Here is a 23,798-nt window from a genome sequence, read left to right on the forward strand (position 1 = left end):
AACAGCTTGTACATTAAGACTTGCTATGGGAAATTTGAAAAACAGTCCAGTTTTCTGATTGTGAAATGGAAAACCTATTGTATGACTTGACTAAAGGTCTGTCTCTGCCAGTATCATCTGAATATAGAATTTGACAGCCTGGTCCAATATGACTATCATCGTATAAGCTTTCCCCCTTTAGAATGTTTCCAATTACCTTTTGCACAAAGAAAGACTCCATGAGAACAAAGGTCGCTAGTAAATGTGAGAAAGGAGTCGCAGAGTCTCTCTGGAGAGCATTTCATTTTTCAAGCTCTGATGGTTTCCTTTGTTCCCTCTTTAACCCTCAGCATCTCATAATTGGCCACCATCTGGGGCTCTCGTTGCAATTCTCTTCCTTTTCTGTTGTCTGCTGTCTTCTCTGTGTGCGTTGCAATCGCGCAACCCTGACATCTGCATACAATCTGACTTTGATATTATGCAATGTTATAATGAGGAACGATCATTAAGTCAGCTTGTTTGTTATAATTACTGTCCTGTATGGATAAATACAAATATAAAGACATACCATTCATTTAGTGGCATATTTGTACATACACACGAGGTAATGGTAGATAATGGAAAAGCAGTTAATGGTTGATTTTAGTCATGATGGAGAATGTTATACAAATGGTTTCAAGCTAGAAGCATGGTTTTCAAAACTGCACCACCCTAAAATGATAAAGTATGCCGGTAATGTGGCCAAGGATAGGTACCTATTACATTTGAATCAATACAGTACCAATTTCTGGTACCTAGGAATCGATACCGGTACTCAACAGTACCAATTTTTGTTATTCCTGTGTGTTGTTATAGTTTTCTTACGGTTCATCAGTCTCTTTTTGCATGTATTAAACAGTAGACTTTGCATGCAGTTGCAATTCCAAGACGTTAGATGGCAGTAGTGTATAGGCTACGGTATGTCTAGTCTTTTGTTTCGCCCTAAAAAGTGTTTGTACCGCAAGTATTGTACTTACCACACGCCAGCGGTTTGATTGTAAGGTGCATCTTAGTTGTAGTTTTCATTACCAAATTTGAAGGTGTCCCCATGTAAAATTGCGGATGCTAATCAGTAGCATCCATCCATCCATTTTCTACCGCTTATTCCCTTCGGGGTCGCGGGGGGTGCTGGAGCCTATCTCAGCTACAATCGGGCGGAAGGCGGGGTACACCCTGGACAAGTCGTCACATCATCGCAGGGCCAACACAGATAGACAACATTCACACTCACATTCACACACTAGGGCCAATTTAGTGTTGCCAATCAACTTATCCCCAGGTGCATGTCTTTGGAGGTGGGAGGAAGCCGGAGTACCCGGAGGGAACCCACGCAGTCACAGGGAGGACATGCAAACTCCACACAGAAAGATCCCGAGGCCGGGATTGAACTCACGACTACTCAGGACCTTCGTTTTTGTGAGGCAGACACACTAACCCCTCTGCCACCGTGCTGCCCTAGCATGTCATTATTATTATTATTATGATTATTATATAATAAGGATCCAGCTTGTACAATTTAAAAAGTGGAGCCTTACTTTACGTTCAAGTGTTTTCTATCAGGCATACTTGCTTTGTTGGCAGGACCGAGTCTGCAACCGGACGTGACGTCACGTGAAACAAAGGTATCAAAATATGGCACCAATTGACTTTATGTGAATCGATACCCGGTAGTACAGACAGACTTCAGTCGGTGCTTATAAAAGTACCAAATTCGGTACCCATCCCTAACTGTGGCATACAGTAGCTTTACTTATAAGGGGTGCTCAAGAATATCGATTTACATTCGAATCGCGATTCTAATTCACTCTGATTCTAAATCATTTCATAATTTTCAGGAATTGCTAAAAAAATATACAATTTTAGTGAGAAAAAATATTTTTAAAAACAATAAAAAAACAAAAACGTTATTCAGGTCATTTCTGTGCTTCCTTGTTGCGCATCAACGCCAGCAGCCAAAAGGAGCCTTAAAAAAGTTGTTATTATCATTTGTATTCGAAATAATACATTGCAAGAATCTGTATGAATCGAAAATCTTGTTGAATCGAGACTCGATTGTGAATCGAATCGGCATCGGATCGTGGGCTGTTGTTGTAAGATTCTCCCAGCTCTATTACTTACTGTATGACAGTGTCTCCCATATTTTAAGTATTTGTTGTATCTTGCCGCAAGTACATTTTGGCCGCCACGAAAACACTGGATTATGTGCACTACTTGTCAGTAACTAGAAGAGTTGCTGTTGATTCAATCTCAACTAGAACATTAGTCTGCTCAATACAAAACTGGCATAAAAGCATGTGCATAGAACATTCAGGGAGAGATTATCCCTGAATAGATCTTCATTAATAATATATTTTAAAATTTGTATAATTTTGCCAAATGACCATATACTACCATCAGAGAACAAAGCACCCTGACAACCAAGAGATCCCCACCCACAAAAAATGTATAACTGAAGAATGCTTTCAGCAGAGCATGTAGTTATTCAAGGCATCTAAATCCCTAGTGGCAGAGTCTGCTCGTTTTCAGTCGGATGGAAGAAGTTTACTTAAGCGAGGGCCTGAGACAGAGAAGCTTAGGGGGCAAAGGCAACACAAAAATAATTGGAACCATGTCAATGAGCTCCACTCCAAGGAAGTTGCTCTAATTGGGGTAAAAAAAAAAAAAAAAAGAGTGCAATACACTGTGAGGAAATAACCTCTTTAAATCATTGTGTGGAAAAATAAGGCAAACGTATAGCACTTTTTTGTTAATAAATACATAAACATTCCAAAGAACCACTTCAAATCAAACACTATGAAAGGAGACACATGTTAATAAACATCAGGGAATACAGAAGACAGATGTTATTGATATCATTTACAATAAAGTACTGTCCGCTTGTTGGAGAGCTGAACACACTCAGTTCCATCTGTTAGTGTTGTTGACAGCTGCGTGTGTGTGTGTGTGTGTGTGTGTGTGTGTGTGTGCATGCGCATGCGTGCTTTTGTGTGCAGCCAAAAGTTTGGTGGAAGCATGGCAGATCACAGCTTGAAATGTCTAAACCAAATAAATTAATGGCGAAGTTGGTAGAGTGGCCGTGCCAGCAATCGGAGGGTTGCTGGTTACTGGGGTTCAATCCCCACCTTCTACCATCCTAGTCACGTCCGTTGTGTCCTTGGGAAAGACACTTCACCCTTGCTCCTGATGGCTGCTGGTTAGCGCCTTGCATGGCAGCTCCCGCCATCAGTGTGTGAATGGGTGAATGTGGAAATACTGTCAAAGCGCTTTGAGTACCTTGAAGGTAGAAAAGCGCTATACAAGTATAACCCATTTATCATTTATTTATCATTTATATACTAATACTCACACACAAAACAAGCACACATCAAATGTAAAACCAAACATTTATGTGTTTTAACTAATATTTAAATTACATTTAAAACTACTGTACTGTAATTTCGTATTTTAAAAGCTTTGTTTGTCTGAGGGATGGAGTTTGAGCTTGTTTAGACGCACCTGTTTCCAAGGCGCAATTAGCCAAATGTCGGCACTTTCACCAATAAAACCATCCCAAAGTATATAAATGTCAAGCTTTGCATCTTATGTTTAATGACGAGGGACAACGACGGCGCTTAAGTGGGAATGAGAGTGCATACAGATGCTCACCACAAACTTTACAGCCCCTTGGCAACCGTATTTTTACAGTAACACTGGCTAATGTGTTACCGTACCGTTCCTGCTCTTCTAAGAGGGGCCTTAGCGCGGCCTGAAGCAAACAAGTTCATCACTGTTTTTCTCTTTTCTTTTACAATGTCCGACTTATCTGGCTCCCATTATCTCCAGGAAGCTGGTCAGGTTACAGCTTATCAAGGCCCGTTAACACGGTAGAGATGTCAGGAGGAGGCTGACATGCGCTAAACCCTAATATGAGCCAATAAAAACAACCCCAAGTGGTGTCTCAGGGGTGGTGGGAGTGAGGGGGTCATGTAGGTTGGTTGGGGACATAACAGATGTGACAGCAAACCTCTACAACCAGCATTATCTGGACACTATGGTGTAAAAAAAGTGGTTTCTTTTTTTGACATTTTGTCACTAGGCTCTTTTGATTCACTGGCAGACCCCTGATACAAAAAGGGAGAAATCCTTAAGAAGGGTGGCTAAAGAAAGGCTTGAGAAGGGTATGTTGCGAGGGTCGGGTACTGGGTGAAAGCGATGCAGACACTGAGTGATAAAACCTGCCTGTGCTACACAAAGCTGGGACTGGGAACCTTAACACTTACACAACTTGTTCCCTGAAAGCAAGGGAAATTAAGGCCAACTGCTTCGTTAATTGTGAGAACTTGCCGAGTGTAAAATCGGTTTGCATGATGGCTAGATAATGATGGTACGCCATAATAATGGTTTAGTACATGAGGGAGTTTTAAGGTCATGGTTTTCGGTCCAATGAGAGAACAAAATGCAAAACTAAAACTGCATGGCTTTTGGGTTTAATGCTTTTTAAAATAAATCGCAGTAAATAAAGTGCATCTTGTAACTATGAATTACAGAGGGAAACATCCATCAATCCATCCATTTGCTACTGCTTGTCCCTCTCGGGGTTCATGAAATATCTATTTTTAACATAAAAGTTGATGCTTTGACTAATAGTTTGTTCTTCTCAGGGCACTGAATCGCTCGCAACTCGACTGTTCAAATAGTCTTACAGTAGAAGTTCATGCTCACAGACTTAGATAGGACAGCTCTAGTCTGACGGCCTGGTGGGAGATTAGGGTTCGGTACTGAATTCATTACTTTTATTGGCACCAACTGATTTCCATCGGTACTACTGTGTATCGATTCATATAAGATCAAACGGTGCCTTTTTTTGATACCTTTTTTGCTTGTGACATCACTTCCGGTTGCAGACTAAGCACCGGCTCAAATAATTGGTGAGGAAATAATCACTCAAGCAGCACTCAGAGCGGACCAGTTAGGATTGCTTCTAGGTGATGTTACAACTGTTAATACCAAAAAAGCAAGAATGTCTGATAGAAAACACTGGAACGTAAAGTGAGGCTCCACTTTTAAAAATGCACTAACTCGATGATAATGGATGATAATTGGTTTTCCCATATACATGCTACTGATTACACCATTGGCAATTTTACAAGGCAATTTTAACACCTCCAAATTTGGTAATGAAAACTACAACTAAGATGCACTTTACAATCAAACAGCTGGTGAATGAATGACAGGTGGTGGTCGGAGGGGCCGTAGGCGCAAATTAGCAGCCACGCTTCCGTCAGTCTACCCCAGGGCAGCTGTGGCTACAAATGTAGCTTACCACCACCGAAGTGTGAATGTGGAGTGAATGAATGATGGGTTCTCACTTCTCTGTGATCGCTATCTAGTTGATAGAAAAGCGCTATATAAATCTAATCCATTATTATTATTATTATTATAATAAGTACAATACTTACAGTATAAACACTTTGTAAGGCCCAACATAAGACAAGACTGGTACATTCAGCTTCATGGCATTGACTACTTTCTAGCTAGGCAACACGCTGTCGTCTATACACTGCTTTTTTTCATTAAAAAATACAATCATGGTGCTTACGGACTGTATCCTTACAGACTGTATTGATCTATATTGATAGATAATGTAGGAACAACCCTTTTGTGCGAATGAGTGTGAATGAGTGTAAATGGGGGAGGGAAGTTTTTTGGGTTGGTGCACTAATTGTAAGTGTATAATTGTGTTTTTTATGTTGATTTAATAAAAAAATAAAAAAATAAATTATTTATTTATTTATTATTTTTATTTCTTGTGCGGCCCGGTACCAATTGATCCACGGACCGGTACCGGACCACTGGTCTAAAGTCTTGGAATTGCAACTGCAACCAAAATCTACTAAAGCAAGATATAACAACTGGATGGCAGAGTCATCACCATCAGTTCATTTTTAAAAGTTACATTAAAAAAAATTTGTTTTAATATTGAATGTTGTCTGTCTATCTGTGTTGGCCCTGTGATGAGGTGGCGACTTGTCCAGGGTGTACCCCGCCTTCCGCCCGATTGTAGCTGAGATAGGCTCCAGCGCCCCCCGCGACCCCGAAGGGAATAAGCGGTAGAAATGGATGGATGGATGGATTATACAATTAATAATTATTAACACAAACAAATGTACCATAATTTGGCACGGTTGAGTACTAGTATTGATTCCAAGGTACCGGGAATTGGTGCCACATCGTTCAAATGTGGAAAGTACCCATTCCTACGCAGAATGCAAAATATTTATTCTCTATCTAAATCAGTGAGCATGAACCGATAAAGCATGCTCTGATCAAAGGCGAAACATTTTCTTAGACAATCAAAACAGTCCAGTTCTAATCGATTCGATGCCCTGAAAATAAAATAACATGGATGAATGAGAACATTTGCAGGCATGTTTTTATTGTGCGTTTGTTGGTTGGTTGGTTAGTTTGATTACACAAAAACTACACAACTGATTTCCACTTAACTTTATGGAGGGGCACATCAACCAGGGAAACAGCCCATTGTAGTCTGAACAGGAAAATGAAAATATAACCCAACCAGACTTAAATCCTCCTGGAACCATCTTACTAACCAGCCTACTAACTAACCAATAGATGAACACCAAAACATGAGGCCCTCCTCACATCTTTGTGGAGGTCTGCGTTCTATTGAGCGGCATACAGGTTTTTAACTGACAGCAAAAATAAGTCTGTATTTATAAAAGGAGATCACTTTATAAGTACAGAATGTACAGCCAGAGGGGGATGAGTGGAATAATGCCAAAGTCATCAAAAAACGAAGGAAGCCCTTTCCTTAAACTTGACAATCTGGAGAGTTGATGTGGGTTTTTTTCTGACATATGCAAAGAAGAACTTTGAAGCTGGCGTTTTGATGGATGTGGGGTGTGTAACCCCAACTATGCTTCTGGTCAGAGAAGCTTTAGCACTGTAACCCAAGAGGTCAGAGGTTGTCTACTCATGGGATATCAATGGTTGAAGGGCTGCAAATAGAGGACATTAATTCCCTGCACAAGTAACTTTGAGGTAACTTGGATCTAAACACATTGGCCTCAAAGGAGGGGGTAAATGGAGATGTTTTACTGGGGCCCCAAGAACAGCTGGTGCCCCTGGGCTTTTGTAAAGTATGTCGATTTATTTAATTTAAAATTTGTAATTTAAATGTATTTTTTTATTTTTAAATGCCATAAATACTCATGTAAAATTAATACAGCCGTGAAAGTTCAATAATAAAGTTGTTTAAATCAAATGAAGATTGTCCTAAACTACTACTTACAACACCACCCATCAAAAATACGAAATGTTTTGTTCCACCTGGATAGTGGCAAACCTATAGCATCGAACACTTCACTCAACACAGACGTCATAACGTCATCAAAGCTCACCTTTAAGCATTCACACACAACACCAACATTTTGAAACAAGGAAGAAGTGACAGAAGAATGTAAAAAATATAATTAATTAATTTGTGGCAGCATACTGTAGTAGAATGTTATATATAAGTATTATTAATATTAATATTGGGACGGCGTGGCGAAATTGGTAGAGTGGCCGTGACAGCAATCAGAGGGTTGCTGGTTACTGGGGTTCAATCCCCACCTTCTACCATCCTAGTCACGTCCGTTGTGTCCTTGGGCAAGACACTTCACCCTTGCTCCTGATGGCTGCTGGTTAGCGCCTTGCATGGCAGCTCCTGCCATCAGTGTGTGAATGTGTGTGTGAATGGGTGAATGTGGAAATAGTGTCAAAGCGCTTTGAGTACCTTGAAGGTAGAAAAGCGCTATACAAGTATAACCCATTTATCATTTATTTATTTATCATTTATTACTTTTGCCTCTCTTTACCTATACCTGTGGTCATTCAAAAACCCTCAAATAAAGTTAGAAATAGAGGTCACACTCGTGTTTAACGACGAGGAGACTTAACTTCCAAGAGATGCACTAATAAAAATATAATCACAAAAACAATATTGTATTATTATCATTTGTATTACATACAGATGATAATCCCACGTGTATATACTAATCTCCATTTTACACTCTGAAGTAAAGGAAAACTTGACAATATTCATATTCTGGCTACTTTATATTGAATTTGTTGGCTTTCATTCGTAAAAAAAAATAAAATTTAATAACAATTTTACAAAACCAAATTAAATAGGGGATTGATCTAGAAATGTTCTAGATATGTTAATCCCATCTCGAAAAGTCAAAAACCTAATTAAAGTTTTTACATATGTTTAAAAAACTGGTTTCAACCAAATCCATGAAATCATTGTTTTTAGTGCATGCACAACATACCAAGTATGTGTGTATTTAACAAATATCTACAATATAAACAGTCAAAAACTAATCACGCAACTTGGGGAATCTCAGACTTACATTTAAACATTTTGTAACAACAGAGAAAACACGTTTCCCATCAAGTTAAGCAACAGCTGTAGGTGGTGAGACTCATAAAAGAAAAAGAAGAAAAAACATCCAGCACAATATGCCCATCTACGGTCAGTCACTAGTCCACAAGCTTGTGAAGGTCTCTAGAGAGGAAAGCAAAACACTGACGGCCCCTTCTAAACTTGGCTTCACCAAGAAAGCAAACAGCTTGAGTGAAGTCTCAGGACTCAATTATATTTTACCCATCAGTATTTTTTAGCAATAATTGTTAAGTCTCTGGTTGCTTTTTTTATTCAAGGTAAAAAATGTTTATAGAATTTGATAGTTTGGACATTACTGCGTTGATAATGGGTGACAGTACCTGACTGACAAGCTGAGAACATCAGCATATGAATGACTTGGTTTCTTTAAAACATTCCCACTTACACGCTCTGCCCAACCTCTCAAGATTCTGGGACATGGCTCTCTCTCTTGCTCTATCTTGCCATCTTCTGTCTCTCAAAGCCAACATGTGATGTATTTATGCTTTTTTCCCCTTCTCTTGTTGGCTTGAAGTGAATGTCCCCAGCAACATTCCTCCCTGTGATTGGCAGCCATACCAAGAGGTGAGAATTACTGTCATGTATGATTATATATTGAAGCATAATAACAACCACTGTGGCTGGCGGCCTCTTTTGAAACGACAAAAAAGGATTACAATATATTTCCATCTACATCTGACTCAACAATAGCTCAAATGAATTGGAACTAAATGTCTGCCATTCTGATTTGAGCTCATGAGACATTTGTGATTAAGGGCTATATGAGTAAACTTTGATTGATTGATTGATTGATTGATTGATGAATTAGGAGCCAACAGTGTTGGGACTAACGCGTTACTTTGTAACGCGTTACTGTAACGCCGTTAGTTTTGGCGGTAACTAGTTATCTAACGCGTTATTTTTTATATTCAGTAACTCAGTTACCGTTACTACATGATGCGTTACTGCGTTATTTTACATTACTTTTTATGTAGTATTGGCTTGAAACAGAAGATCTGCGTGTGTTTTGTGGAAGCGCTACGGTGTCGTTCTTCTGAATCTCTTGTGTCAAACGGAGGAGCCGCGCTGTGTGTGTGTCTGAGTGTGGGAAGTAGGGATGTGCGTATCGATCCTGTGGTATCGATATATCGATACTCACACGCTACTCATTTGGCATCACTTTTCTGAAAAAAGTATCGATATAAACCAAAAAACGGCGTGTGGGGGGTGCAAGCATCACTTTCAGATGTTTTTGATGACTTACTTAACTTACTATGTGCTGGGACACCCCTGTACCTGGCAGAGTATAGAGCTGCCCAGTCACGTGACAGGAGACAGCGAATGAGCGTCGTCAACGTGCAACACACACACAGCCAGCCGACAGCGATGCAGCCAGGCATATCCAGTGTCAGGCATTGTTTATTTTATTTTTTTACTGAATATTTTTGTTTAAATGATTATCCTAAATTCAAATAATTTCCACACAGGGGAATTTACTGTTAGTTGAAAATTGCTTGAGTATTTAAAACAAGATAAGAAAGAGATACAATTTGGAGATTCTTCATCTTTGCATTACAGTTTTATGTTTTTCCAAGAAAATCTTGAAATATATGATTGAATGGGATTTTGGTTTTAATCTGTAACATGATTTCTTACATTTCGAAAACATTAGCCTATTTCATATTTCATTAATTGCTAATTATATCACAAACTTTTAAAAATAACTGCAGCTCCTTGCGATTCGGATTTGACAGTTAATTGGAAAGCCCTAATATCTAATTATTATTATATATAATATATAATTATTATTATATATAATATATAATTATTATTATATATAATATTTAATTTATTTTTCATAGTTATGTTATTTATTTTAATTTTACTTTTATTATATATTGACCATAATAAATGTGGTATAAATGGTCTGTATTTGTCTTGTGATTTGTCTTAAATAATAATAGTAATAATATTTTTGACTGACAAAAATTGCCAATAAGAAATTAATGGTATCGGTATCGGTATCGATGAAAATGCAAGAAAAAGTATCGGTATCGTATCGAATCCTAAAAGTGTGGTATCGCCCATCCCTAGTGGGAAGGGAGGGAGGGAGGGGTGCGCGCAGCAGCATTCGTGAGGGAGGGGCGGAGACAGAGAGAGCGAGAGAGTTGTTAACGCGCATGCGTCGACAGGCTCAGCTTTTTATCGATAGATTTATCAGATTTAATTTTTTATTATCTATAGCAGGGGTGTCAAAAGTGTGCCCCGGAGGCCATTTGCAGCCCACAGCTAATGTTTTAAAGGCCTACAGCACTTTCTAAAAATACTATTAAAATAAACAAAAACATAACAAAAGTGAAATAAAAAAGCTTAAAGGTGAAATGTAATTTAGAAAATGTTACAATGTTGACTAATAAAACAAAGCTGTTTTTTTTTTCTTTCAAACTGTCATTGCTCAAAACATAATATTAAATCAAAATCAATGTTATTATGAATTATAGTACACACACTGTCAATCCTCTTATATACTCTTTATTTCTAGACTTCTAGAGTGTTTGATTATTACATCACTCTAAATGTATAAAAAATAAAGTTCACAAACATAAAGAGGGATCCTAGTGGGCCAGGCCAATATTTCCTTATCTCTAAACTAAAACTGGGGAAATGTGTAGAGTGTTCTGGGCTTCAGACATGATTTTATTTCAGAATTCCTTGAGAGAAAAAACGCCTGGTTAGGCTTTGGTATGTAAAAATAAAGTTAAAGTACGTATTTCGTTTACAGCTATGTTGTTATTATGCTGTTTGTTACTTATGTATGTTATGTTGCAGTTATTTAAAATAGTTTTGTCAATTTGTTCTGGCCTGAAATAAGTTGGCCCTCTGAAACATATCTTTGTCTTTGTGTGTTGTATGTAGAGCACATTGCTTAGCAGAGTTCAGTGATGCAAATGCATGTCAAGTTGATCAACACATTGTATTATTCTCCAGTGCAATAACAGTACTGAAATGAAGGCTAAAAGGGCATTAATGGGAGCTTTAAAAAAATAAGTAACTAAATAAATACTTTTCACAGTAACGCATTACTTTTTGGTGTAAGTAACTGAGTTAGTAACTGAGTTACTTTTGAAATAAAGTAACTAGTTACTGTAACTAGTTACTGCTTTTCAGTAACTAACCCAACACTGGGAGCCAATGCAATTAATACAGAGGAACTAACTAATACATCATTAATCTGAGCAGATTCTTCTATCATTGGAAATACAAGTGGTCCTTGTTTGGCAACATTCTGTGTTAAGCCGAATCGTGGTTTTGAACATGCTCCCATAAAAGATTTTAAAACGTGTTCCTCAGTTCCTGTGTTGCTTTTGACTGTCGTTTCTAATATATGGAACATCTATCTCAGCTGCACGCCGTCTACCGTCTCTGCATCCTGGGGTCACGCCAACAATCGCAAAGCGACACCGTGACGGATAGCATCGCTTTATTAGTTAACATTTAGCACTTCATCCTGTCTCCCAAGCATAAGGCAGGCTCTTCCGGTGGCAGTGCGCCAAAGAAATGGAAGGGAAAATGAACATTGTAAAAAGCTCAGAGAGAAGAGAAATAACCCTTACTAAATAATGGCTACAAATTATGTTCTCAACGACCATCATTAAGGATGAATATGGTGTCCTTGAGCATGTTAAAAGATCCGCTCCTATGAAAGTGACAGTAATAACCAAGCATAACCAGGGCTTTCACTAAGTTGCATAAACTTTTAGGGTTCCATGTGAAGCTACAACTGGGGATGAGCTTATAAAAAATAAAAGGTAAAGGATTATCTTCTCGTTTTTTTTTACGGTGTCATTTAGATATTATACAGTAGTACCTCAATTTACAAGCTTAATTGGTTCTGTGATGGCGTTCTTAACTAAAAACTACGTCTCCCATTAAAATTGATTTAAATCCATCTATTTTGTGCTTGCTCCTAACCCCAAAACAGCACTATTTTAAGATGTATTATTACTTTTAAAAAGAAAAAAACAAACGTTTGGATAAGAATTATTGTAACAATACAATAGAATGGACCAACAAAGCCTTTTATTAGGTAATGTAATAATAGTGTAGGGGATTTACCTTGGAGAGTGGACTTCTACAGTATGTCCTTCCAGCTGCTTCTTTGTCAAACACACCATCAGCAGATTTTTAATATTTTCATGGGTAAATGTACGCCGCTTAGATATTAATTTAACATTTTTGGCGGGTCTTAGACTCATTCTGATTCAGTATGGTGCAGACTAGCAGTGATATGCTGGAATTGCTGCGCCAAGTTGGCGACATGTTCGGTCATGTTTTTGATGATTTTTTAAATTTTTATTCAATTAATATAATCTGCTTTGGAAGAAGATGGATGGACGGATGCTTCTTTTTCTCAGCACTGTCCTTTATACTCACTATCTACCCTGTAATGGTTGGAAAGCAAAGTTATGTCGCTCTCTAGGGGGACGGCGTGGTGAAGTTGGGAGAGTGGCCGTGCCAGCAATCTGAGGGTTACTGGTTCAATCCCCACCTTCTACCATCCTAGTCACCGTCCGTTGTGTCCTTGAGCAAGACACTTCACCCTTGCTCCTGATGGGTCCCGCCATCAGTGTGTGAATGTGTGTGTGAATGGGTGAATGTGGAAATAGTGTCAAAGCGCTTTCAGTTCCTTAAAAAAAAAGGTAGAAAAGCGCTATACATGTATAACCCATTTACCATTTATCTAGCTATAAGCTAATGCCCTGCGAGTAAGACAGGATGCTTAAGACAGATCTTACGGAGTTCATTGTGACATTTGCTACACCAATGAATAACTTGTAACTCAAATTTTTGCTTGCAACTTAAAGCATGACAATTAGCTGAGAGACAGCTCTTACTTCAAAACACTCTTAAGTTGGGGAATCACTGAATGTATTAATTTTATTATTGTACTGTATGTCTTTTCATGTGTTCTGTATACAATGTGAGTAACTCCAGTGTTAATTTAGGTATGAGTTTTGATGTAGACTAAAATTCAACTAGTTAAGTTAAAGTACCAATGATAGTCACACACACACACTAGGTGTGGTGAAATTTGTCCTCTGCATTTGACCCATCCCCTTATTCAACCCCTGGGAGGTGAGGGGAGCAGTGAGCAGCAGTGGTGGCCGCGCTCAGGAATAATTTTGGTGATTTAACCCCCAATTCCAACCCTTGATGCTGAGTGCCAAGCAGGGAGGTAATGGGTCCCATTTTTATAGTCTTTGTATTGACTCGGCCGGGGTTTGAACTCACGACCTAACGATCTCAGGGCAGACACTCTAACCACTAGGCCACTGAGCAGGCCTGAACACTTCAGGGCCGCCTGTATCGGAAAGAGAAACTAATATGTTCCAGGGTTAAACTGAAGCTGTCATAAAACGTGTATAAAAGTACCAGGAGAGTGGAAAAACAAGGTGCCTATATATTGAAGCTATTATCATATATATCTGATGTATGACACTGATAGACTTAAAAAGTGTGCAAGTAAATAGATATGATCAAAATAGAATCAATCTCACAGAAATTCCCGAGCCATTTTGAGAGATAATGAGCTAGCCAGTCACGTTATCGCGTGACGTAGAGGTAGGAACCACAGATCCCACTATCACCAACAACAACCAGAGCCAGTAACGATTACTTTTGAAAAAGTTATGATCCGGAACCTTATATTTTTTAGCCTGAATATAAGGAGGGTGAGCTACAAGTTTTAAAAGCTCTGCTAAACAGATACAGCTTTAGTAAAACACTAATCATCATGTAGCAGTATTGCTAAATGCTAAACAAGAAATACAAACTACAAAAATAATAAAAGGATAGCTTATTATACAACGTCTGCTCTTACTTCGATGAAAACTGATAAGATGTCCATATCTTCCCGTTTATATAAAAAATTAATCTTGATGCATACGAAGGAAAGCATACAAGGAAAAGTCTCCCTGTAGACACTGTCTTCCGTCGTGTGTGTTTGTCTCCATCTCGGTGTATAAATTAAATGTCACAAATCAACATCTTCTAGATTTATGGCTAAATCCTCATATTATCCAGATGAGAGACATGATTTATAATCTAGACTAACTTTGACGAGCCGGGACGCGATGATGCGGGAGCAGCAGGACATCGCGGCAGGCTCACAGTAAAGCAGCAGAGGGCTATTTAGCTGTGTGCTATCAATCAGCTGCTAAAAAATAGTTTGTCTGCGCTAGCGCTTATAATAACAACATCGCTAATATTTGCTTAATATTCAGGTCACAATATGTATATAGAGTATTGGTGGTGGGTTATTTAGAGCAGTGGTCCCCAACCACCGGTCCGCGGCCCGGTACCGGTCTGTGGATCGATTGGTACCGGGCCGCACAAGAATAAAAAAATAAATACATTTATTTATTTTTTTTAATTAAATCAACATAAAAAACACAAGATACACTTACAAATAGTGCACCAACCCAAAAAACCTCCCTCCCCCATTTACACTCATTCACACTCATTCGCACAAAAGGGTTGTCTCTTTCTGTTATTAATATTTCTGGTTCCAACATTATATATCAATATAGATCAATACAGTCTGCAGGGATACAGTCCGTAAGCACACATGATTGTATTTTTATTTGACAAATTTAAAAAAAAAAAAATACCCCCCCCGGTCTGTGGGACACATTTTCAAGCAGTTACAAAAATGTTGGGGACCACTGATTTAGAGGGTTTTGTTGGTTAAATAGAGAGCCTCCATTGACTACATTGTTGTTAGCGGACTTTTTATGTATTTATTTATTTACAATTTAGAATGCATAAATATTATTATGCATATTAATGTCTTACAAAAGGATTGTGAATGATAGCCAGCACATCTCTCTCTAATGTTTGCGTATTTCCAGTACGACCGATCTGATTACATGGTACAGAAGTGTTACTCCGGTGACGTCTCTACGGAAATAGCCGAAGGTATTCAGAGCGGCATATTCAAAATGGCTGACTGAATTCGTGGCATTTTATGATGTTTGGACGGTATTTTCACATACTTTGTGGATTTTATATGGTTTAATGGCTACACTGAAACACAATAAATTATTTTTACACAGAATAAAAAACTGGGGGGAAAAAACTTACTTTTGATGTTTCACTGTAATTTGAAGTAAGTAATTTCCACTGATATTTGTGGGTTATGCTAGCATATACCCAAAGTGAAAGCCTTTATACTGAATGGGTTTAACATAAGCCATACACAGTATTTAGAGTGTGTGCAGTACACATAACTATACAGGGATAAGGTAATTTTCTAGATTTTTTAGTCAATGATTAAAATTAATAATGGAAAAAATATAAACTAGAACTGCTAATAGCTTGTTGGGAGTTTTTTCACTCTTTACTTTACATCAGGTTATTTTTAAGTCGGAATCTTTCCCTTTGTAAAGTGTGTGTGTGTGTGGGGTTGTTTGTGTGTGTGTGTGTGGGGGGGGGAGGAGTGTATGACTTAATGTTTGCCCCACTTTCAATCCAGTTAGACACAGCAACAGTACTTTTCTGAGTTGCAAGTTGTCGCTTATATGTCTGCGGCAACAAACATAGCTTGAATAAGTTCAACGGGTGATTCCAAAAGTTTGGAAACAAATGTAATATCCAGGTTCATATTTAACCATCAACGTGTACTTGAGAAAAAGAGAGGCAGTTAAACTGATGATAAGAGCGATTTACACCCACAGAGGAGACTCTGATTCATGAGGCAAATCTTGATCAAAATATGACAGCAACAGCTGCAATTAGCTACGATCGAGAGGAAAATGACAAGAGTCAAGTTTTACTTGACTAACTGCATTTTTTTTAATGACTCCTTTGGAGGTAGCTCTGCAAAGCACAAATGCTTAAAGTCGCATCTTTCTTCCATCAAGAAACCACAGATGCCATAGTGGAGAGTTTACAAGTCTCCGAAAGGGATTTTTATAGGAATATTTCTCACAACAAGACATGGGAAGTCCCATTTGAATAAAGTGGTATACCAGACTATTACTCTAACTGTAGCAATTAGATGCCAACCGTTACAAAATCATTATGCTCCGAGGCAAGACAGCTAATCAAAATGAGTCACTCCCAATGACGACGTAGTATAGTACTTATGATATATGATGTAATACTTATAGTACATGTATCTGTATGTTATATATGTTTTACCTGGACCTGCCCTTTGCCCATGATCTTGTCCACAATCTCGTTGTCATCCTTGTTGAGCATGCTCTTATCGTAACACTTTTCGTAGCACAGGATTCTCAGGTACTGGGAACCCTCCAACTCAATCTCAAACTCCTGTTGGACAACACCAAGGAGGTAAATTAAATGTCTTTGTGACAAAACAGTAAAACCACAAGAGTCGTCTTCTTGTTGACTGACCTCGTTCCACTGAGGCTCTGCAGTGTCTCTGAAGACTCGGGTCTTAGCTTTGCTCACAAAGTATCCGTATGAATCCACTTCTAGGGTACAATATAGATCTGTGAAGAAACACAAAAGGTAAACAAATATGTACATGTATCTTAAAAATAGTGGAATGGAAGCCATTTATGTCATCAGCCCTAGGATTTGGCTAACTTACTTGGACATAAGTGGTTGTCGATCGATGTAACCACAAATAGTCATTGCTTGCACATTCCCTTGTGACTTTTGCCAGAGACAAAATGGGAAATAATAAGTGATTTTGAACTTATGGTAGGCAGTTGTTTGACATAGTAAATAGGGGCTTTTTGTTGTTTCAGAAAGGGGGATAAAGAACGGCTAATGAAGGCTTTGAAAGTAAAAGTAGCAGTTCCTTTCATGTTGCCCCTCCCACCCTTCTTTTTTTAAAATTGATTTTAACGTAACTGCACATCTGCTTTTGAAAAATAATGCCACTGTTAACACCTCAACATAAATGGAACCTTTTTTTTTTTTTTTTACAGAAATTACCCCTATGTATGTCGATGTCAACTTTATGCAGGCACTTTTTAGTACTAAAAAGCAGTGGTGTGTCCACACTTTTTTTTTCCAGGGGTGGCACCTTGTTCTGCAGGGGTGGTACCCATAAAACGGTGAGTCTACCCTAGGGGCAGCTGTACCGACTACAGTAGCTTACCACCACCAAGTATGGACTGAATATTTCTGTTAAGACAAATGCTGAAATTAAATAATACTGCAGCTGTTGAGAATCGAACCCACATCATGTGGCATAAAAGGCAAGTGCGTAGACTATTATATTTATACTGCTCACAGAGCGGTAAACAGCTTGGATTAAGTTTGCCGTCACATGTTTTTTTTTCTCCTTTTTTTTTCTTTTTGCCGTCAAATGTAATATCATGCACGGTTATTCTTTTATTCATATGGCATTTTAAAATGTATATTTTTATTCTCTATTCAGATTCCAAACAGACCGCAACTATCAAAAGTGGACTGAAAGACGTCAATCTCCAGTCAGTGTACATACTCATACAGCGACAGTCTGTCTGCTGGGATGGGGTCCCTTCTTGGCTCCTACGCAGAGCAATTATGTTGGTTAATATGTTTCTTTAAACGCTGTTGTAGCACTTCTTGTAGACCACACTGCTGCCTGTCTAAAAACTGTCTATCGTACGTCGACCTGCTCCCTCGGGTTAGCCTCCATCTGACAGTATGATGGATGGATGGACGTATGGCTCGACCTTTCACCAGGAGAGACGTTGAAATTGAGCGTGTGTATGCATGGGTGTGTGTCTACATATAAACACACCTCAAGCCTGCCAGAGAATGTTGATTGAGCAAAAATCAGAAGGAATTAAATCCTCCCAGGCGGATGTTGGCCTGGTGGAAGGTATGAAAAACAATAACTACTGTATATATTAACTACACCAGCTATGTGATCAAAGTGCACACAATAACATGACTGTACAGTACAGTATAATGAACATCATTCCAGTTGGTCTTATTCATTCTTTGTTTGTTTTCTCAGCATGCTGTAAGGCTTGGGCATAATTACTCCCACAGAAAAGGATATTAGTGGTGGCGATACGAGGGAATTTCAGTGGAAGGGGTCATGTGGGAGATACCTAATAAACCGCGTTGTTGTCGAGCTGTTATGTGATTCGATACAGAGACGTGACTCATGCTCATGGCTGCCTTTCACCTCTTGGAGGACTATTAAAAAACTGCTTTAGGAACAGTTAAAAACTTAGTTAAAAAGTGAGTTGTCAACATTTCCGTGAGAGTTTTTCAACACCTGAAAAGGGTTTGGGCGTCCAGACCTAAAACTCAAACAAGGCTTGGGAGTTGGAGAAGTAGGACGGACTAAAAGTGTCCTGGAACGCCATGAATTTTTATTTCCCTGGCCGGTCACCATCAGGCTGACTAGGAGGGGGATGAATTGGTCTGCACTGTGCATGGGGTCTCTGAACCCTTAATGCAAGGGTTAATGGATGCCATCCTCTTCCACCTCACTTGACTTAGAGCTGTGGCCTGGTTGGGTGTTCTAATAAAGGATGCTAATCTTTGCCTGGGGTTGTGTTGAAAGCGAGGTCAAACGAAGGCCTCACAGAATCAGTTATCAAGTGAGAGCCAGTTAACCTAATCAGCATCCTCTAAGCTGGAAGACAAGGTACTATAGTCACACTATGGCTGCTGTGTTGGCCTGAATGGAGAACATTATTTAAGAGAGGACAAAACAGGTATATGGATCCATATAACTGAATTGTTACACTAATAAAAGCATAACAAACTGATTAGCAATCTAAAAATCAAAATGTTATGGTATGAATGGGTGATATGGCCTAAAATTTATATTGCGATATACATTGCAGCCTAATGCGATGATATATATCACGATATATAATTTGGTATATATGATAATAAAACCGTTTTGAAAAGGGTTACTAATTTAGTTGCTGACTTATGCGGTAACATATTACGCCATTTCTGGTTGTATTATTTACTCAAAACTATTTTTTCTCTACTTTCTAACTTACTGTTTATATGTGGTTACTTTCTATTGTAACATGGTTTTACGTACACTTCTGCTCAAATGTAATTCATCTTTTGTTTGGATACTTTACAAGTACTACAAATTTGGGTTTTGATCCAAAACCAAGTAGTTACAGGCGCAGTATGAGTCATATTAATGCTGATACTGAAACTTCAAATTTTCAAGATCATTGAATGATTACATTTTTGATCATAATCATAACCAGATAAAAACACAGGATGGCGGTATATCAATATCAATTAAATATTTAATTTATATCCTACTATTAGCTTCGATTTTAATCCTTTGGTTTGTGTCCCGGGACTTGTTTTCTGAGTTTGTCATACTATTATTGTATGTTGTATCATTAAGTGATGCCGCATCTAAACGTGCTGAAACGTACAAGTGCACAGATCTCCCCAGTACAACAAAGCAAACCACACTTATAGACCAGTGAACCTTAAGCAAATGTTATGCATACTTTTGTTTGGTTTAATTTTGTGTCCAAAAAGTCCAAATAAAAACTAACTGCCGGCCGAAAATAGCCCCTGGGCTGCACTTTAGATAGTGCTGCTTTTAAAGCCCGTTGTTGAGCGCATAAGGTGACATTGGCCCAGTGAGCAACCACAACATTTAGGTATTTTGCCTGTTAGCTTCCTCAGTCGCAAGTGAACAATATTAATTATTAGGGACGGGCATCTCTGGTTTTTACCAGATATATCTCGACTCATCAGCAAAAAGTCGATGCAATTAAGATACCTCTTCTTCATTTAGCCATTTGATTAGATACAATTAACATCCTGATTAGATGTATCATGATTAAAATAGGCCTAGTCGACGCAAATTCCATATTGTCGTTTCAGATTAGTTATAAGGTCAGTTGGGCTTCCAAGTGTATCTGACAGCAGCAACATTTCATAAATAGTTTTATCAAGATGCCTGTTGCTCTTGTAAAACCCAAACTGCCAAACTTTACATTTGAAGTGTGGAGGTGAATGTATATTAGCTCAGCCATGCTTGCCTCGTTGTTATCCGCATATTTTCTTGGCATGCAAAACTTTCTTTCAGTGTGCAATATGGGTGTTAAGATAGTGTTTTTGTTTTATTATTTATACATTGTGGAATATGGTGCAATATGTACTGTATATATGTGCATGGTGGTAGTGTTATTATTTATTATTCATTTTCAATCAATCAATCAATCAATCAATCAATCAATGTTTACTTATATAGCCCTAAATCACGAGTGTCTCAAAGGGCTGCACAAGCCACAACGACATCCTCGGCTCAGATTTTCAGTTTTCATGATTAGGTTTTACTAAAATCTGCACTGGAACCACATAATTTCTCCATTTTGGGATAAAATAAAGTCTATCCTATCCTATTCTATCCTTATCCACAATTCTTGTTGCGTCAACTAAAAGGAGGTTATAAAATTCAATTTTGGTAATTGTTTGTATGATTTTTTTAGGTAAGATGAAATGCAGCTCAAACTTTCTCCCTAGAGCACAACGATTTAAAGCTGCTCTATCGATGCATTCGTATATCATATTTGCATGTCCGCGGTTTGATGCAAACCTGATAATCTTTTACAGTAATTAAAGAAGGATCGGGAGCGTTTTTGAAGCTTGAGGTAATCAATGTTTTTTTTCTTTTAAATGTTGATCAAAAACCAGAGGGGAAGGCGTTCGCAAAGGTAGACGTTACGACCTCTGAACGATTCATACACAAACAAGGGACATAATGTAAAAATGAAGACCAATCACAGCCAAACGGCATACAGAAGGATTTGGAGGGGGAGGAACGAGACGACGTAGGATACACTAACAACTGTACACAGGAGCAGAATCTAAGCTTCAGATACTGAACTCATACCGGCTAAATGTAACAAAATGCAACCATAGAAACCTAAAAAAACGTATTCTAGGGTGAAAATGCATATCCGTTGGCAAGTTTCACTTGGATTTTCATTGTTCCCCTTGTTTCAATTGGCACTACAGTACTTTTATACAACAAAATCAACTATATGACAAACTTCACTTTACTAGGTCATGTTTTGTGTTTTTAGATTTAAATCCTTCCCTTCCTGTTTCTGTGACCTAGTTTGAATACTCTGCCCTGGGCGGAATTGAAAGCTTATTCCCACGGGAAAAATGCATTACGCCGGCAAGATGCAAAATTTCAAAACATGCAAGAAAATAAAAAAGGCAAAACTACCAGTGAGATGATTTCTACAATAATCAGAACTCACGAAAAAACACTTACATTAATTACAATGTGCATTGACTCCAGCCATACACACACTAATAAATTACTGTTGTCTGCCTGCTCCAGGGAGTGTTTTTTAACAATAGAAATGTCTTCGTAGTACAGAAAATGGAGATGTCAACAAAAACCACAGGAGATTAAAAAACACTAACACACTTCTCACAATCCACATAAAATGACAAACAAGATCGCATCATTAAAGCATGTCTGTAATTAGTGGTATTGAGGTTGTTACACAGGCATGAGTACTGTCATGTCTGAATACGCAATTTTCTTTCCTAAATAACCATATTCTGCCAATACTGATTTTACATCTACTTTTGTGAACATAAAACATGGTACATGTGTAGAACATGTAGAATCACTGTGGAAAAAGTATCCAACCAGTAGACCGCCAGCTGATTTTGAGTAGCTTGCCAAAGGGTCAAATATTTAAACTTCCAGTATTTTTATAACGATTAAATTTTGACATGATGCCGCTATTAAATGACAAATTACCAACGACAATAACCTAATAACCACAATATTTGAGTGGAGATATGCTTCCTCATAAAGTACAATTTAAATATTGCCAGTTATATAATGCCAAAACCCACCTTTTTAAAGTGCCTTTTAGTTTTTATTAACAATTGTTGTTACAATTTTTAAAGTTGATGACTGACATTTTCTGTGTTTATTGTTTTTTATACGTATATTTCTTTTTCTTAAGTGTCTGAGTTTTTAGAAAAGTGGTCTATTGGTTAGAGTGTCCACCCTGAGATCGGTAGGTTGTGAGTTCAAACCCCGGCCGAGTCATACCAAAGACTATAAAAATGGGACCCATTACCTCCCTGCTTTGCACTCAGCATCAAGGGTTGGAATTAGGGGTTAAATCACCAAAAATGATTCCCGGGCGCGGCACCGCTGCTGCCCACTGCTCCTCTCACCTCCCAGGGGGTGAACAAGGGGATGGGTCAAATGCAGAGGACAAATTTTACCACACCTAGTGTGTGTGTGACAATCAATGGTACTTTAACTTTTAAATATTTGTTAAGTGTCTGAGTTTTTAGAAAAGCGGTTTTAAATAAAATTGATTATCATCATTATTATTGTTATCATAAAACGCAAAATCCTTTCTTTTTTTCACAGTAGCTCAAATAGTGATAAAATAAATCCTACACGAGTAATAAATTCAAACTGAAATATAAGGTTTTTAATACAAAACGTGACTTGTGGCTACCAACATGTTTATCCTCTAGCACAATGTTTTTCAACCTTTTTTGAGCCAAGGCACATTTTTTGCGTTGAAAAAATGCGGAGGCACACCACCAGCAGAAATCATTAAAAAACGAAACTCAGCTGACAGTAAAAAGTCGTTGTCGCAAGTGTTGGATATGAATTCAAAGCATAACCAAGCATGCATCACTATAGCTCTTGTCTCAAAGTAGGTGTACTGTCACCACCTGTCACATCACACCCTGACTTATTTGGAGTTTATTGCTGTTTTTCTGTGTGTAGGGTTTTAGTTCTTGTCTTGAGCTCCTATTTTGGTGGCTTTTTCTCTTTTTTTGGTATTTTCCTGTAGCAGTTGCATGTCTTCCTTTGAGCGATATTTCCCGCATCTACTTTGTTTTAGCAGTCAAGAATATTTCAGTTGTTTTTATCCTTCTCTGTGGGGACATTGTTGATTGTCATGTCATGTTCGGATGTACTTTGTGGACGCCGTCTCTGCTCCACTGTAAGTCTTTGCTGTCGTCCAGCATTCTGTTTTTGTTTACTTTGTAGCCAGTTCAGTTTTAGTTTCGTTATGCACAGCCTTCCCTAGGCTTCAATGCCTTTTCTTAGGGGCACTCACCTTTTGTTTATTTTTGGTTTAAGCATTAGACACCTTTTTACCTGCACACTGCCTCCCGCTGTTTCCGACATCTACAAAGCAATTAGCTACCGGCTGCCACCTACTGATATGGAAGAGTATTACATGGTTACAAAAAATATTTTTAACCCAAATAGGTGAAATGAGATCATCTCCCACGGCGCAGCAGACTGTATCTCACGGCACACTAGTGTGCCGCGGCACAGTGGCTGAAAAACACTGCTCTAGCAAAACAATTGTTTGGC

The 23,798-nt window shown here is 38.3% G+C and overlaps 1 protein-coding gene across 3 annotated transcripts in view; it reads right to left on the minus strand.

Moving 5' to 3' along the window:
* abr (ABR activator of RhoGEF and GTPase) overlaps window positions 1-23,798 on the minus strand; it is a 262,246-nt gene that overhangs the window by 53,244 nt on the left and 185,204 nt on the right. For all 3 annotated transcript variants that reach the window (XM_062048178.1, XM_062048179.1, XM_062048180.1), the window contains 2 exons: window positions 16,865-16,962; window positions 16,649-16,780 (listed from right to left, as the gene is read on the minus strand). In XM_062048178.1, the coding sequence (XP_061904162.1) occupies window positions 16,649-16,780; window positions 16,865-16,962 (230 nt within the window). The remainder of the gene's footprint in view (window positions 1-16,648; window positions 16,781-16,864; window positions 16,963-23,798) is intronic.

The sequence above is a fragment of the Entelurus aequoreus genome, linkage group LG05 (assembly GCF_033978785.1).
Source record: "Entelurus aequoreus isolate RoL-2023_Sb linkage group LG05, RoL_Eaeq_v1.1, whole genome shotgun sequence".
Lineage (NCBI taxonomy): Eukaryota > Metazoa > Chordata > Actinopteri > Syngnathiformes > Syngnathidae > Entelurus > Entelurus aequoreus.